At 42.2% G+C, this 14,446-nt stretch overlaps 1 protein-coding gene across 7 annotated transcripts in view; it reads right to left on the reverse strand.

Annotated features, from left to right (window-relative positions):
• Positions 1-383: 383 nt before the first annotated feature.
• The window catches only part of LOC110307947 (serpin B6), an 83,762-nt gene continuing 69,699 nt past the window's right edge, over positions 384-14,446 (reverse strand). For 6 of the 7 annotated variants that reach the window (XM_021180254.1, XM_029468647.1, XM_029468645.1 and 3 more), the window contains 5 exons: positions 13,867-14,019; positions 7,684-7,801; positions 5,311-5,453; positions 1,190-1,345; positions 387-907 (listed from right to left, as the gene is read on the reverse strand). In XM_021180254.1, coding sequence (XP_021035913.1) covers positions 506-907; positions 1,190-1,345; positions 5,311-5,453; positions 7,684-7,801; positions 13,867-14,019 — 972 coding nt within the window. In that variant the 3' untranslated portion in view covers positions 387-505. Of the gene's footprint in view, positions 908-1,189; positions 1,346-5,310; positions 5,454-7,683; positions 7,802-13,866; positions 14,020-14,446 lie in introns of all 7 variants that reach the window. The other variant, XM_021180252.2, reaches the window with a different exon arrangement.

Raw genomic sequence — 14,446 nt, forward strand, 5'->3', positions numbered from 1 at the left:
CTCACTTGCTTGTTATAGCCTTTTATACATGGCTTCTGTCAGTGAATGACCTCATGTTTCCAACCCCTGGGAGAAAGTAGTCAGTAAGTATCTAAAGAGGCTTATGTGTCATAGCATATGACAGGGAAAGCAGATATAGGGCAAAGGAGCTTTCTCTACTGTCCATTCCTTGACGCTTCAACTCACTGGCTTTTTTTCACTTAAAGTGGGATGAGATCCTGATGCTACCAAGGAAAAGGACAGAAGCACTCATGGCTGCCTGAGTTGGCAGCCACAGGGTCCTGCAGCAGGGATGAGCTCTGGAGCCAGCAACACCATAAACCCACAGAAGTGCAAATCCAGATCCTAGAAAAAGCCCTCCGGTGAGGCAGACAGACTCTCAGTTCTGCAGGTGGGGTGCCATAAAGCCCTTTATTTCATAATTGCCATTGCACTTATGGATAAGGTCACTTGGGTTACAGCAAACCATGGAGAGAGGATCAAAGACTGACAGGAACACCTTTGCTCAGGGAGAGGAGAACCGGCCACAGAACAGAATTCCATTGGTCTTAACATGCTGAATGAAGAAAAGGAAGGGGTGGTCGGCACAGAAGCGGGGAGTGAACCTCATGCACCTCACCATCATGATGCCAGCTGTAGCAGCTGCAGCCTCTGTGCCCTCCTCATTAACCTCCACAAAGGCCTTATGCACAACCTTAGACAGAAACAAGCCTTGCTTGGAAGACATTCCAGAAAAGTCTGCCCTGCCGCCAAAGGCATCAGCCATGCCCAACTTGTAGAGGACATCCTTCATGTCATAATTCTCCTCCAGCTTAAACTTTGGGAGAAATACTTCTACCTCTTCTTCGTCCATCTTGTCCAGCCTTGTCCACTCTATAAATTTCTCGTAAGTTATTTCCTTTTCCACCTAGAAGAGAGGTGAAGACATTAGGACAGTGCTGTCACAACAGGTAACTGAAACAACAGTAACACTCTACAGTGCCCAAGGAAGTGTGGCTGTTACCTATTATGGTAACTGGGAGGGGACAGGGAGCAGCTCAGTGGTGAGTGTTTACTAGGCATGCTCTAGGTCCTGGGTTCTACCACACTCACACAAGAATGGAAGATTAAAAAAGGAGAGCTTCCCCAGCACAAACTCAAACACCACTCTTCCTCCATCACAGCTCCATCAAGGCCCAATGATCCTTACTGTATTCAGTTCAACGTGTTCATCTGGAAGCATGATAACCATGTTCAGCTCATTGCTGACATAGGGAAGCAACAGAATCTTAGTGAATATCTCTCCAATATAGGTCATCTTAAAGGTAGACTTCTTAAACATCATTTGCACAAGTTTCTCCTCATCCTGTAAAGGAAGGATAAATATTAAGTTGAAAGGTGATACATGTGACACATTGGGCAAATTCAACCAAAGTAGCCAGGCACTGAAACTAGGCACATTTGCTTCTTTAAATTGTATTTTAGAGTGTTTGCCCTGCATGTATATACATGTACCACATGACTATGGGCATTTAGTGCCTGTATATTTCAGAAAAGGATATCAGATCCCCTGGAACTGGAGCTATGGATGGTTATGAGATACTAGATTTTGACTCCAGTCCTCTTCAAGAACAATGTGTGTTTTTAACTGCTGAGCCATCTCTCCAGCCTTGAGAGTATATTTTTGAATTGACTTCTAGAATACTTCATCAGCCTCTCAAACACAGGTTTAGACTTTACATGACCCCTAAGGCCCATTTTTCAAGGCTGGTCCTCAATGTGCAAGTTTGAGGAGATAGAATCTTGTTTGTTTGAGATAGAGTCTCATTCTATAGCCCTAGGTGATCTAGAACTTGCTACAGAGACCAGGCTGGCCTTGAACTCAGAGAGCTACCTTTTCCTGCCTCCTCACTGTTGGGACTAAAGGTGTTTGCCACCATGCATGGCATAGTGGTGGAAACTCTCATAGGCGAGGCTTAGAAGGAGGAATTTATATCACTGAGCAGAACAGAACTGAGGAATTCTTGGCTTTTTCCTGTCTTTTACTTCCTGGTCTTGGAAAATCATTTTGCTCCAATGCCTGCTCCCAGTATTCCATTCCAGTACCCTCAAAACAGGGCCCAAACCAATGGACCCATCTCATCATAGACTTAAAGCCCTAATACTGAGTCAAATAAACCCTTTCTATTATTAAATTAGATTATCTCCACATTTTAATGACAGAAAGCTGACTGACCCACTCACCAAACACTTGTGATGTCCTAGGCCAAAAATTCTGTTCTATTGGGGTCTCATATATTCTCATGACTTTGAACATAATTCTCAAATTCTCTGTTCTAGCCTGAACTTGAACAATGGAATACTTATTTTATAGTCTATTTGACTCTTTCACTTTGATATTATTTTTTGTAGCTGCTCTACCTACAAGTCTTACTCATACTGATTGACAGAGATGTCCTCCTTCCAGTTACCAAACCCATTTCATGTCCTTGACTCCAGTCTTTCTCTAATACCCTGATTTGACTCATTACAAAACTGTATTGTCTGTATCTCTGAATTATAACCCAAACCTGACTTTGCTTTTTTAAAAGACTGCCACCAGCACAGCCCTGGGATGACCTCCTTGCCACTGACCTCAGCATAGCAGCTATTATAAGTCCCAGCACAAGGCAAGTCAGACCACCCTTCAGTGGCTGGACAACATTTTGTGGTACCACTCTACCAGGAACAAAGGCTAACTAAATCCTTAAAATACCCTGGAATAATACAGAGCCCACCCTGCTTCCTATTCTACTTCACTCTCTCTTCTTTGGTCATATGGCTGTTTGTAGTGTTGTGGTTAACTAGATTATGTTTCTTTCTACCAAAACAGTGGTCTGAAGAATCTGGAACATGCTTCTGGTGTCTATGCAGTCTTACAGTGAAGGATTCCTCAGCAGCTCTCACTGCCACTACACTCAAGCACAGCATCCTGCCACTACTTCTGTGTGTCTCTGGAGCCAACTACGGTGTTCTTACCTATGCTTATATCAAACTTCTCTCCCCAGAAAAACAGAGCTTCATGAGGGCAGGCACACTCAGCAAGCTAGTGCATGGTACACAGTAAGATCACAAGTGATCTGGTAAACTAATGGGCAGAAATTCTGCTCATAATTTAAATAAAAATCCACAGGACAGAAAATTTTGTGTCTTTGGAGGCATTGCCACATATATGATTACTATCAGGAGCTGTTGTAGTCACACAGTTGTCTGTGTCCTAGTGTGCAGACAAGTAAACAAGACAATGCTTTTAACTCTGCATCTAATAGGACCCACAGTAAGTAGTTGCACTTATGTTATATATGGGAAAGATCTCAAAAAAAAAAAAAAAAAAAAAAAAAGCTTTTTGCTTTCAGTCCTATGTCCTTCCTTGTGGACTATATCAGGGTCAAAGCCCTGCTGTGAGCATGAGGAAAAATATCCCATGCTAAAGGTGGTATAGCAGGAAAGGAGAGCCAGTTCCCAAGAACATCACTCCCAGCCTGCAGCCCCAGGCTCCACCCATTCCCTGCCCTCCAGTGTGGGACAATGGACCATGCCAGGAAACTGTTGTGGATGAGCCTGGTGCTGTTTGTATTTTGATGCTAATTCCACTCTCTTAGGAGGGGTTGCATACTCAAGTGACTTCATGTAAACAAGTCCGCTAATGAATAAAGGAGCCAATCACTGGGCAAGTAGGTTGGATGGAGGAAGCGAGGAAGCAGGAGAGAGGTCCTTTTGTACCAGGATAGCATGAGGACAAGGTGTAATTACGAGTGTCTCCCAGTTTCAATGGCGGATCCCTCAGGTTTCGCCACTGGAGGATTTAGATTTAATAAGGCTTACAAATTAGGATTTTAGTTGTTGCTCCCAGCAATTGAGTTACCATTGTTTCTGAACTAAGTTTGTATTGCATTTTCCTTTATGAGGCGACTTGTCTGTGTTCTCAGGAGAAAGGTACGGCAGCAAAGTGTGGGTTTGCCTGAAGGACACCACAAAGGTGGTGGGGGATTTGAAACACGGAGCTGGCATGGTAGCAACCCACCAATGGGAACTTAGCGAGCTGGGTGGAGACGTTTTGGGAGCTCCAGACCAGAGAGTCTCCATGAGATAAAAACAGGTCGGCCATTGCCCGGCATTGAATGGCAGGCCAGCCCCACAGGACAGAGAGTTGCTGGCACAAGTGCAGGAATGAACCGGTTCATTTTTTAAGAAAACTATTTCCTGCAACAAAAAATTGGTAAGTTTGAGTAGGTTCAGAGTCCCCAGCACCCAGGCACTCACCTGGGACAGTAAGCAGCTCCTTACCAGATTCCTGGCCTGGAACAAGTATCACCAATTGACCTATGGTCATGTAGATAAGAGAGTTCTCGATAATGAGGCCCTGAGGGTTTTGCCAGTAAGATTCCCTTCCTGGACATTCTTTCCTACAAAAGGTATTTAATGGTCTACCCTGAAAAGGTGGTATGCAGCCATTTTCCATGATGAATAGTCAGTAAACAGTATGGATAAACATGGACTGTCTCTTTCATCACGAACCACCGCAGGGAGCACGGAGAAAGCCTTCATCTACAGCCTAAGTCTCCCACAGAAGGCCCCTCTGTTCTCCCCATAACCACCACTAAGCTAAGAACAATTACTAATGAGCTAAGCCAGAGTTCCCCATCCCAGCCCCAGCCCACAGGTCCACTTTGTTCCCAACTCCCCTTTACCCAGGGTCTGGATGTTCAGAATTATTGGAACCCCCAGCCTTGGGCTCCTCCTCAAAGGCCTGAGGAGGAGCCAATCATAAGTCAGGCACTCAGACAGCTCTCTGCCCTTAGCTGTTTTTCCAACAGGATAAGAAAGGTTACTTTCCATCTGTATTGTTTTGTAGGAACCAACACAAGGTGTGGTCCTCTTGAAGGAGGCAGGAGACCCAAGACAGCAGCACTTCAGAGAAGACAACTTAACAGACTGTGCACAAGGAATGGGCTGCATTCTGGGCCAGAAGGAGCCTCATAAACCACATGTGGAGTTTGGATTTTATGTTCACACTTCTATGAAAGACCACTGCAGAGCTCTGCCATCAGGTTTGGCCTCAACATCTGCCAGTGACAGGATAGCCCTTGACAGAAGCAGGGCCAGGACTGAAACCATATAGCCTGCAGCCATCATTGGTAACCTCCTGGTGGCTGAGAGAGGGTCCTGCCTGAAGAGCTGCCCAGAGACACTAGAAGCACAGGCTACATGAGGAGCCTCCTTTTGTTTTAGAAGCCAGTGTGAACAGAGGACCTTGCCCAGGAGTCTCCTTAGTTACTGCACTGTGGTTACCTTGCTGACTTTGAATGGCATCTCCCTGGTGTGCTCTTTGTTAAACTGTTCCGCCCAGTTTCCTTTGAAGTAGATGGCATTCACAAGGACTAGTGATGTATCAGAATTCACTGTACCTGGAGACAGCAGCTCTTTGATTTTATCTGAAAGAATGAATTTAAAAAAGAAAACTAATTAAAGACTTGTGGTGGTATGGATGAGAGTGGGCCCCATAGGCTCATATATTTGCATGCTCAGCCTCAGTTGTACTGAGGGAGAAGATGTGTTTTTGGGAGTGGTCTTTAGATTTCAAAAACCCACAGCACCTCCCACCCTTCTCTCTTCCTGCTGCTTTTGGGTTAGGATAGAAAGCTCTTGGATACTGCTCCAGCACCTCATCTGTCTGCTTCCTGCCAAGATGATCATGAAATAACCCTTCTAAAACTGTAAGCAAGCTCCCAATTTGATTCTTTCTTTTATAATAGTTGCCTTGGTCATGGTGTCTCTTCATAGCAACAGGAGGACAGTAAAAAGACAAGACCCAATTGGCTAACAGAGGTGGCTGATATGTGCCAAGGGCTGATAGGCAAATGGCACCACCTGCGGCTCTGGTCAGAAGGTTACATAAGAGATTTCACTTCTCTCAATATAAAGAGACATTTAGCCTTAAAGCAACAACCTTGACATCAACAAAAAGACACCTTTTTGTTTTTTAAGATTTATTTTTAATTATGTTTATGCATGTGTGTGTGAGAGAGAATATGTCCACATGTGTGTTGATATCCACAGAGGAGGGAGGGATAGACCAAGGATGGGAGAGACAGCAGGTTGGTCAGTTCTAGAATAGGTATATCAAATATTGGGAGACATCACAGACACACTGTTAAAAGCTGAAGAAAGCCAGATGTAGTAATACGCCATTTAATCTCAGGACCAAGCCCATTTTGAAGCCAACCCGGTCTATATAACAAGGTCAGTCAGCAATACATAGTGAGTCTCTATCTTTAAAAAGTAAAAATAAAAAGGAACAGGAAAGAGCTAAGCAAAGTGTCAGATACTGACAGTATTTTAGAGACCGCTTTGTAAAGTCTGTATCTACTTAGAAAAAAGCCCTGTAAACTGCGTATTGTGATCATACTGTCTAATGTGTAGTTACTGAAAAAACTGCCAATGGTCAAAGCATTCTGAACATGCAATAACCAGAGCTTCATTCAGTTCAAATTCATGAACCCAAGGTGCTTATGGCAGTGGCTCCATCTTGCTTTACATCACTTCACTGTGACCTTGGTCCTGACATACATGAACATTTTGTACTGCGCTATGAAATACAATGCCAACAAACAATGAGTCAAACATATCAGCTCATACTCAAAACTGTCATGTTAGAAATGCAGCATTTGTGACTACATACAATTTTTTCTGCTCTTATAGACAGAATAGCTTCATTGTGAAAAATAGTCTTTCCACATATTCATACTCTTATTCTCAGCAAGTAAGCATCAAGTTATTACATCTTTGGGAAGATGAATAGATGATTAAATGCTTCAAAGTTCATATAGCACCCACATTAGGTGACTCACAACTGCCTATAACTTCAGTTCCAGAGATCTGTCACTCTCTGGACTCTCAAGCAGCTGTAGGCACAGGGTGCACATAATTTTATACAGACATAAATACATACGAAGATTTTTTTAAAGCTTTAAATTTATTATCTCTTTGGATTGTATTGTGTTTAGATAAACTCCCTCATTAATATGAAAGTTTGGCTCCATCTTTAATTATGATACATATAGGTATACCAACGAGTTGTTTTAAAACATTTCTATAGACTATCTAAATGTATACTTGTCTTGTATATTGTACAAGGTCATACAAAAAATTTCTCAGGCAAAAACGAGTTGTGATGGGTAAAGCTTAAGAGTTCAGATTTATGGGCTGAGCCTAACACACCTTTAATGTGAGAAGGCAAAGTCAAATGGATCCCTGAGTTCCAAGACAACCTGGTCTACAGAGTAAGTTCCAGGACAGTATAGGCTATGTGGTGGACTCTGTCTCAAAAAACAAAAACAAAAACAAAAATGAAAGCAAAAAGACTAGAGACAGGGGAATGGTCTGGCAAACTTGAAGAACTAAATAGAATCTCTAAGACCCAGTGGTCGAAAGAGAAAACTAACTCTTGTGTGTTGTCCTGACTGCAGGTGTGCATAGACATACACAAACTCACAACAAACAAACAAACAACTCAATGTATCATTTTCTTAAGTAGGCTTAACTGCTTAAGAGGGATGGGGTAAATATAGCTCAGTGGCAGAGGAGATCCTGGGCAGAATGCTCGGAGACCTGCAGTCAAATCTCAGCACTAAAAACAAACAAATAGAGAAACTCTGTGTTCACCTTCTGTCTTTTTGGCTACCCAGGTGTTGATGTGCTGTCGGGACTCCTCTGTAGCACCCTGAAAGTCCAGCTCTTCCAACTCTGCTTCATAGAACTTGCGGCAGGAATCTTTAAAAGACTGAGACAGAACAATTATACAGCCATGGAAGTAATTAGCACCAGCAGCCTCCTTCCCAATGCCCAAAAGCAGATAATCAAAATGTAATGAAATTAAAATTCATTAAAATTTAATGAAAACAAATATATGGAAAGAATATAAAAATCCATTCTTCCTTTTTCCAGCTGTCCAGCATGACCCTTAGTTTATGAATGAGGTAAGATGCTGGTTGGTATAAGACTTACTAAAAAACATGATGAACAGTTGGACCCTTGAGGTAGTAGCTGAAGCCCAAGGAGATTATTGGGAGCACCCTCAGATGCAGTATCACACTGCTGTCACTCTAAGAGACCACCACACTGGCAGAGTATGGGTTAACCCCACAAGAGCTATGACACTTCTGTGCTGTGCATGGCCTGGACCTTCTACCACAAATTTCTATGCCAAAAGAAACACAAATTTCCACCACTCAATATAGTGTCACCTATAGAGACAGACACTAGGGGTGTGGCCATGGAAGCTATGAAACTGAAGTTTCATTTTAATTTATTGTACTTCATGATATGGAATTTGAATAGCTCTGTGTTCATGGTCACCATGTCAGGCAGCTCAGTTTCATGGAGTAAGCAATTCACAAAACCTCGAGTGGTGCAGCACAGAAGTGAAGGACCAGTTTGGCATGCACAGGGCCTTACAGGGAACTGATCACCAGCACCATAAGATACACAAAAGTACAAGCCATTGCTGATATACTCTATGAAATGGCAATGACATTGAGGACTACCCACATTCTGCCATGTTACAACACAAAAGTCAATACAACATAAATGGGCTAAAATTCCCATTATGCTAACACTGTGTGTTGGGGAATAGTTTTGTGCACTGTGTATTCAGACACTGATTTCTGTGCCCAGAGATCTGGTTGTAGTAATACATTTGCATTGTCATGATCACTGACATCTCATCATGATCACTGGAGCATCTCCTGTCTCAGTGATGTGTAAAAATTGTTTTTCATCACCTCTGATTGGTTAATAAAAAGCGGATCAGCCAAAATCTGGGCCAGAGAAGAAGAAGCTAGCAATCCCAGTGAGAGAGGCTCTGGTGGGTAAAGAGAATGGGCCAGGAGAAAATATGACCATGAGCATTTGCCATGAGCAGGTGGCCAGAGAAGTCATCACAAGGACAATGATACAGAAGGTGCAGCCAGGGCAAGGCTAAGATGGCCAGTAATGGGCTTGTGGCTAGGAAGTAGCAGCCATAGAGGGTTAAAATAGGTGTGCATCTGCCCAGCTACAGTGCATAACGCTTGTTAATAAATATAGGGTCTCTGTGTCAATACTTGGGGACTAGAATAGTATAGAAAAGCCCAAAAATTACTTTTACAAGTGTATATAGAATAGTTTCTCAATATTTCTATGAAACAGCTCATCTCATACCTACATATTTAATTCTTATTTGAGAGAACTGTTTGTATTTTCATTTATATATTCATGTGTGTGGTAAACGTACATTTCATCTAGGTATGTACACGTGTGTGCACGGGTGTATGTGAAAGCTAGAATATGAATATCTTTCTCAAGAGCTCTGCACCTTATTTTTTGAGACAGCCTCTCACTGAACTCAGCAATTAAGCTGAGTAGGCTTCCCAGCGCACTCCAGGAATCTACCTGTCTATTTAACTCCTAGTACTAAGCCTACAGTCATGAAACTTCATGCTGGGTTTTTATGTGGGTGCTGGGGATCTAAACTTGGGACATGTTTGCTTTTATAACAGTGTACTGGCTGGTTTTGTGTGTCAACTTGACACAGCTGGAGTTATCACAGAGAAAGGAGCTTCAGTTGGGGAAATGCCTCCATGAGATCCAACTGTAAGGCATTTTCTCAATTAGTGATCAAGGGGGAAGATCCTCTTGTGCGTGGGACCATCTCTGGGCTGGTANGGGCTGGTAGTCTTGGTTCTATAAGAGAGCAGGCTGAGCAAGCCAGGGGAAGCAAGCCAGTAAAGAACATCCCTCCATGGCTTCTGCATCAGCTCCTGCTTTCTGACCTGCTTGAGTTCCAGTCCTGCATCCTTTGGTGATCAACAGCAGTATGGAAGTGTAAGGCGAATAAACCCTTTCCTCCCCAACTTGCTTCTTGGTCATGATGTTTGTGTAGGAATAGAAACCCTGACAAAGACAAATTGGTACCAGCATAGTAGGGTATTCCTGTGACAACCTGACCATGTTTTGGGGAGGACTGTGGAAGGACTTTGAAACTTTGGGCTTGAAGATCCATTCGTTGTTAAGAGTTCTGTCAGATGTTGTGTAGGAGCTTGGAAGATAATGTTGAGAACAGTGCAGAAGATGGAGGCCTGGCTTGTGAAATTTCAGAGGGAAAATTAAAGACTTTTCAGGGCCATTGCTGTTTTGATTGTGAAAATTCTGTAGTTCTGGTTAGTTGGTGCTGAAGAATCAGCTGTGATTGACAAGATACCAGAACTACTAAAGCAGAAACTTTGCATTACTGGGACTATTGATGCTGGTTAGCTGGAGCTAAGAAATTAGCGGTGATTTAAGAAGAGACCAGCATCGTTGAGGTTCCATCTTCTGGGAAGTGTTTTCTGGCTGTGTTCCAGAGATAGCCAAGGCTGTACTCCTGCTGCAGCGGGACTTGGTAATGTGTAAGGGTCACCCAGGTGGTACTGGTTTTGAAGGCATGAAGGGGTCATGCTGAGCAGCTGAGGCTCGGCACTGTGAGAGGCCATGGAAGGCCATTGGTGAAGGTGCAGCCTCAGTTGCAATTGATGGCCCAGGACTGAAGGGGTCATGCCTTGGTTTGGAGATGCCAGTATCATGAGATGACCACCAACAGCAGCAGCAGCAGTAGAGTACAGGTATCTGGAGCCTAGAGGACAATGCATGTGCTACAAAGGGCAGGGCTGGAGAAGTGACCCAAGCCCTTGGAGGATCCCAGATTGTGAGTTGGATCCCAGACATTGGATGGTTGGAGATTGATTTTTGCTTTTGATTGTGACTGTGCCCTGATATTTTCCCTCTTAAAGGAAGAAACTATTTTAGTGGAGCCCACAGTTAAGAGATTTTTAATTGTAAAAAGACTTTGGGTTTTAAGAGAGATTGAAATTTTAAGAATGTGTAAAGACTGTGCATTTTTAAAGTTATTTAGATCTTGGGGATGAATAAGAATGTAAGGGTTGAGACTTAATAGTGATGTGTTTGAGTGTCAAGTTGACAAGGGGTCAATTGTACTGGCTGGTTTTGTGTGTCAACTTGACACAGCTGGAGTTATCTCAGAGAAAGGAGCTTCAGTTGGGGAAATGCCTCCATGAGGTCCAGCTGTAAGGCATTTTCTCAATTTGTGATCAAGAGGAAAAAAGGTCCCTTGTGGGTGGGGCCATCTCTGGGCTGGTGGTCTTGGTTCTATAAGAGAACAGGCTGAGCAAGTCAGGGGAAGCAAGCCAGTAAAGAACATCCCTCCATGGCTTCTGTATCAGCTCCTGCTTTCTGACCTGCTTGAGTTCCAGTCCTGCATCCGTTGGTGATCAACAGCAGTATGGAAATGTAAGCCAAATAAACCCTTTCCTCCCCAACTTGCTTCTTGGTCATGATGTTTGTGTAGGAATAGAAACCCTGACTAAGATAACCAGCAATTTTATTTAGCAAATGAGCAATCTCTCCAGGCCCTGAAGAAAACAGAATTATGATACAGGATCGCAACACCACAGTCTGAGTATCAGTTGAATGACATTAGCTGGTCTCTCTACACCTCTTGAAACCCTGTAAATGAGGAGACAGTGATGGCTGTACCTCAGAGGGTCAATGCGGGGTGTGGACAGGCTACTTTATTATATTTATTATTATATATATTTTATGTGAATTAATATTATGCCTACATGTATATTAGTGTGTGCCTCTGTTCAGGAAAGCCAGAAAAGAGCTTCAAATTCCTTGAAACTATAGTTACAGATGGCTTGAGCTGTCATGTGGGTGCTAGAAATAGAACCCAAGCTGGAAAGAAGGAAGAGAAGCCAGGCCTTTCAATTGTTAAGCCACTTATCAGCTCTTTAATAGATGTTTTTCATGGCAAATGCTTTACATCCCTGACGTCTCAGTACAGTGCCAAGGTGAAATTCACAGATCAGTTTTTCTAACCCTTACACAAGTCTGTGCTCTGCCGATTTCCATGTTCTGCATCTGAAACATCTTTAATACATCTCAACCTAAGAACAGTCTAGGGGGCTGGGCCATGGCTCAATTTGTACAGTTTTTATCTATTCTGCAAAAAATCCTGGATTCAAATCTGGCATCACATAAACCCGGAGGTAGAGACATGTTGTAATCTCAGCACTGAGGAGGTAGAGGCAAGAGGGTTAGGTGTTCAGAGTAATCCATTAGCTATATTTGAGGGTACTCTAGGATACAGGGAATATGTCTCCAAAAAACCCCACAAACAACAATAAAAAAAGAAAGAAAGAAAGAAAAAAGAAAACAGGCTATTCACATACTGATACCTTGTTATACCTGTGAATGACTGTACAATTTTGAAACACACCGTGCACTGTCAGTTTAAGCTACTATTTTTTTTAAGTAACAACTAACCAATCTTAAGAAAAAATCTAATCGCATATAGCAATTAGGATTCAATTTTATTTTTTTATGGAGAGGGGTGTGTTCAAGACAGGGTTTCTCTGTGTAGCCCCTGGTTGTCCTGAACCCACGTGGTAGACCAGGCTAACCTCAAACTCAAAGATCTGCCTGCCTCTGGGCTCAAAGGCATGCACCACCTCGCCAGGTTTAGGATTTGGAATCTTTAATGATAAATTAGTGAGAAGTAACTCAAAATATTACTAAATCTAGTTGAGATCCACATGAAAAGAACAATTTAAATTATCAATGCTTTTTTAAAAAAATTCAGCAAAAAAAAGAAAATGAGTAAGCTAATCATTTGTTTGCTAAAAGTTTTGTTTTTCTTCATATAAAAAAGCCTAAAAATGATAGTAACATAGAAAGCAGCTAAAGATGCAAAGAAAGTAAAATAATGTGCAATAAACAAACTAGTGCACAGAACTTATTGCTGTCTGACCTAACACTCTGCTACCCTCTTTATTATCACATCATTATAAACCTGTAGAGATCTGAAATAGGTTAGAAAATTACAATAAAAGAGTAAGACTGATCTCATACATTACAAAAAGGAAATCTCTTATAAAGCAATAAAAAGGATGACAACCCAACACAAAAATGTCCACAGAGTAAATGAATGAACAATTCACATATTAATTAAATGTCCTTTACCCAAAATGCTCAGTGTCAGATGTCTTCAGGAGTCTTCAGATTTCAGATTTTTTATTTTTTATTTTTTTTGTATTTAAGAATGCTCAATTTGAGCATGTTCAAAAAAAAAGTTTCTAATCTCAAAATGTAAAAGATTAAGATTTTTTTCATAGCTCATGACAAGAATAAAAATAAAAACTCTGCTGATATCTCTGGCAATTTGGGAATGCAATGGAGCAATACATATTACAATCTTAAGACACATGGGCATGAATGTACATTCAATAACTCTGTGTTGGTAATGGCTCACACTGGGGACAAGCAAAATGCTACCCACATAAGAATGGTTTACTCTGTCACCATACATTTCCACTCAGGAATTTCATATGATGGCTAATAGTACTGAACAGTGCTTAGGGTGTGGGTCAGTGCTAGAACAGTAGCTTAAATGTGTGAGACCCTGGGTTCTATCTCTCACACCAACAACAGCAATAATAATGATGAGGCAGAGTCTTGTAATATTCAAGAAATAAAAAACTCATTAAAAAAATAATACACATAATGGCACGACAAATGGGAATTTTTCACCAACTGAATTTCTGTCTATGCAGGAACACAAACATCACACTCACTTATGGAAGCTCATATTTGGAGAAGGAGCAGAATGAGAGGATAGCTCTTAGTTAGACATTCTGTACAATAGGAATATACTCACATATAGTTTCAAAGCTTGTAAGCAAATACAAAACTTTATTAGTGGGCAATGGAGTAAGGTGAATCCTTGGCCTACCGTCTCTGAATGACACTTACCGCTAAAAGATCACAAGTCTTATCCCCAAAGAGCCTGTTGGCTGTTCTGAGCAAGTACTGTGTGCCAGTTTTGTTCACTTCGGTGAGAAGGGACTGGAAGCCCTGGTGGACGTCTCCACCTCCATTGCCACTGCATTTATCCAAAGAAAGTGCCTGAAATCAAAACAGATTAAAAATACAACTTTATCAGGCCCAGCTATAGGAAATGAGTCAGCACTAAAATCATCCTCAGAATCCTGCAGCTACTCAAAACCCATATAGTTAAAGAAGAAAGTACCTTGAAGGTTCCCTGTCTAGGGTCCTCTCTGTACCCTGTCAGCCCTGAAAAGCACAGAAATGGCCTTTCACAAACCCAGCTCTTCATGGTCACTAATGACTTCAAGCTTCAAGCGTGGCTCCCAACCAGACCTGCTGTCACTCAAGTGCAGCTGGCTTCTGAACGAGGACATGCAGTCTCTTCCCTACTCTTGGTGTGGCCTGGCTCCAGTACTGTCTGACCACCAGAATTTAGGAGAGTCACCATGTTCCAGGCCTAGGTTTTAAAAGGCCTGGCAGCTACCACCTTTGTGCTCTTAGAAGG

Source organism: Mus caroli, chromosome 13 (assembly GCF_900094665.2).
Source record: "Mus caroli chromosome 13, CAROLI_EIJ_v1.1, whole genome shotgun sequence".
NCBI classification, from domain to species: Eukaryota; Metazoa; Chordata; class Mammalia; order Rodentia; family Muridae; genus Mus; species Mus caroli.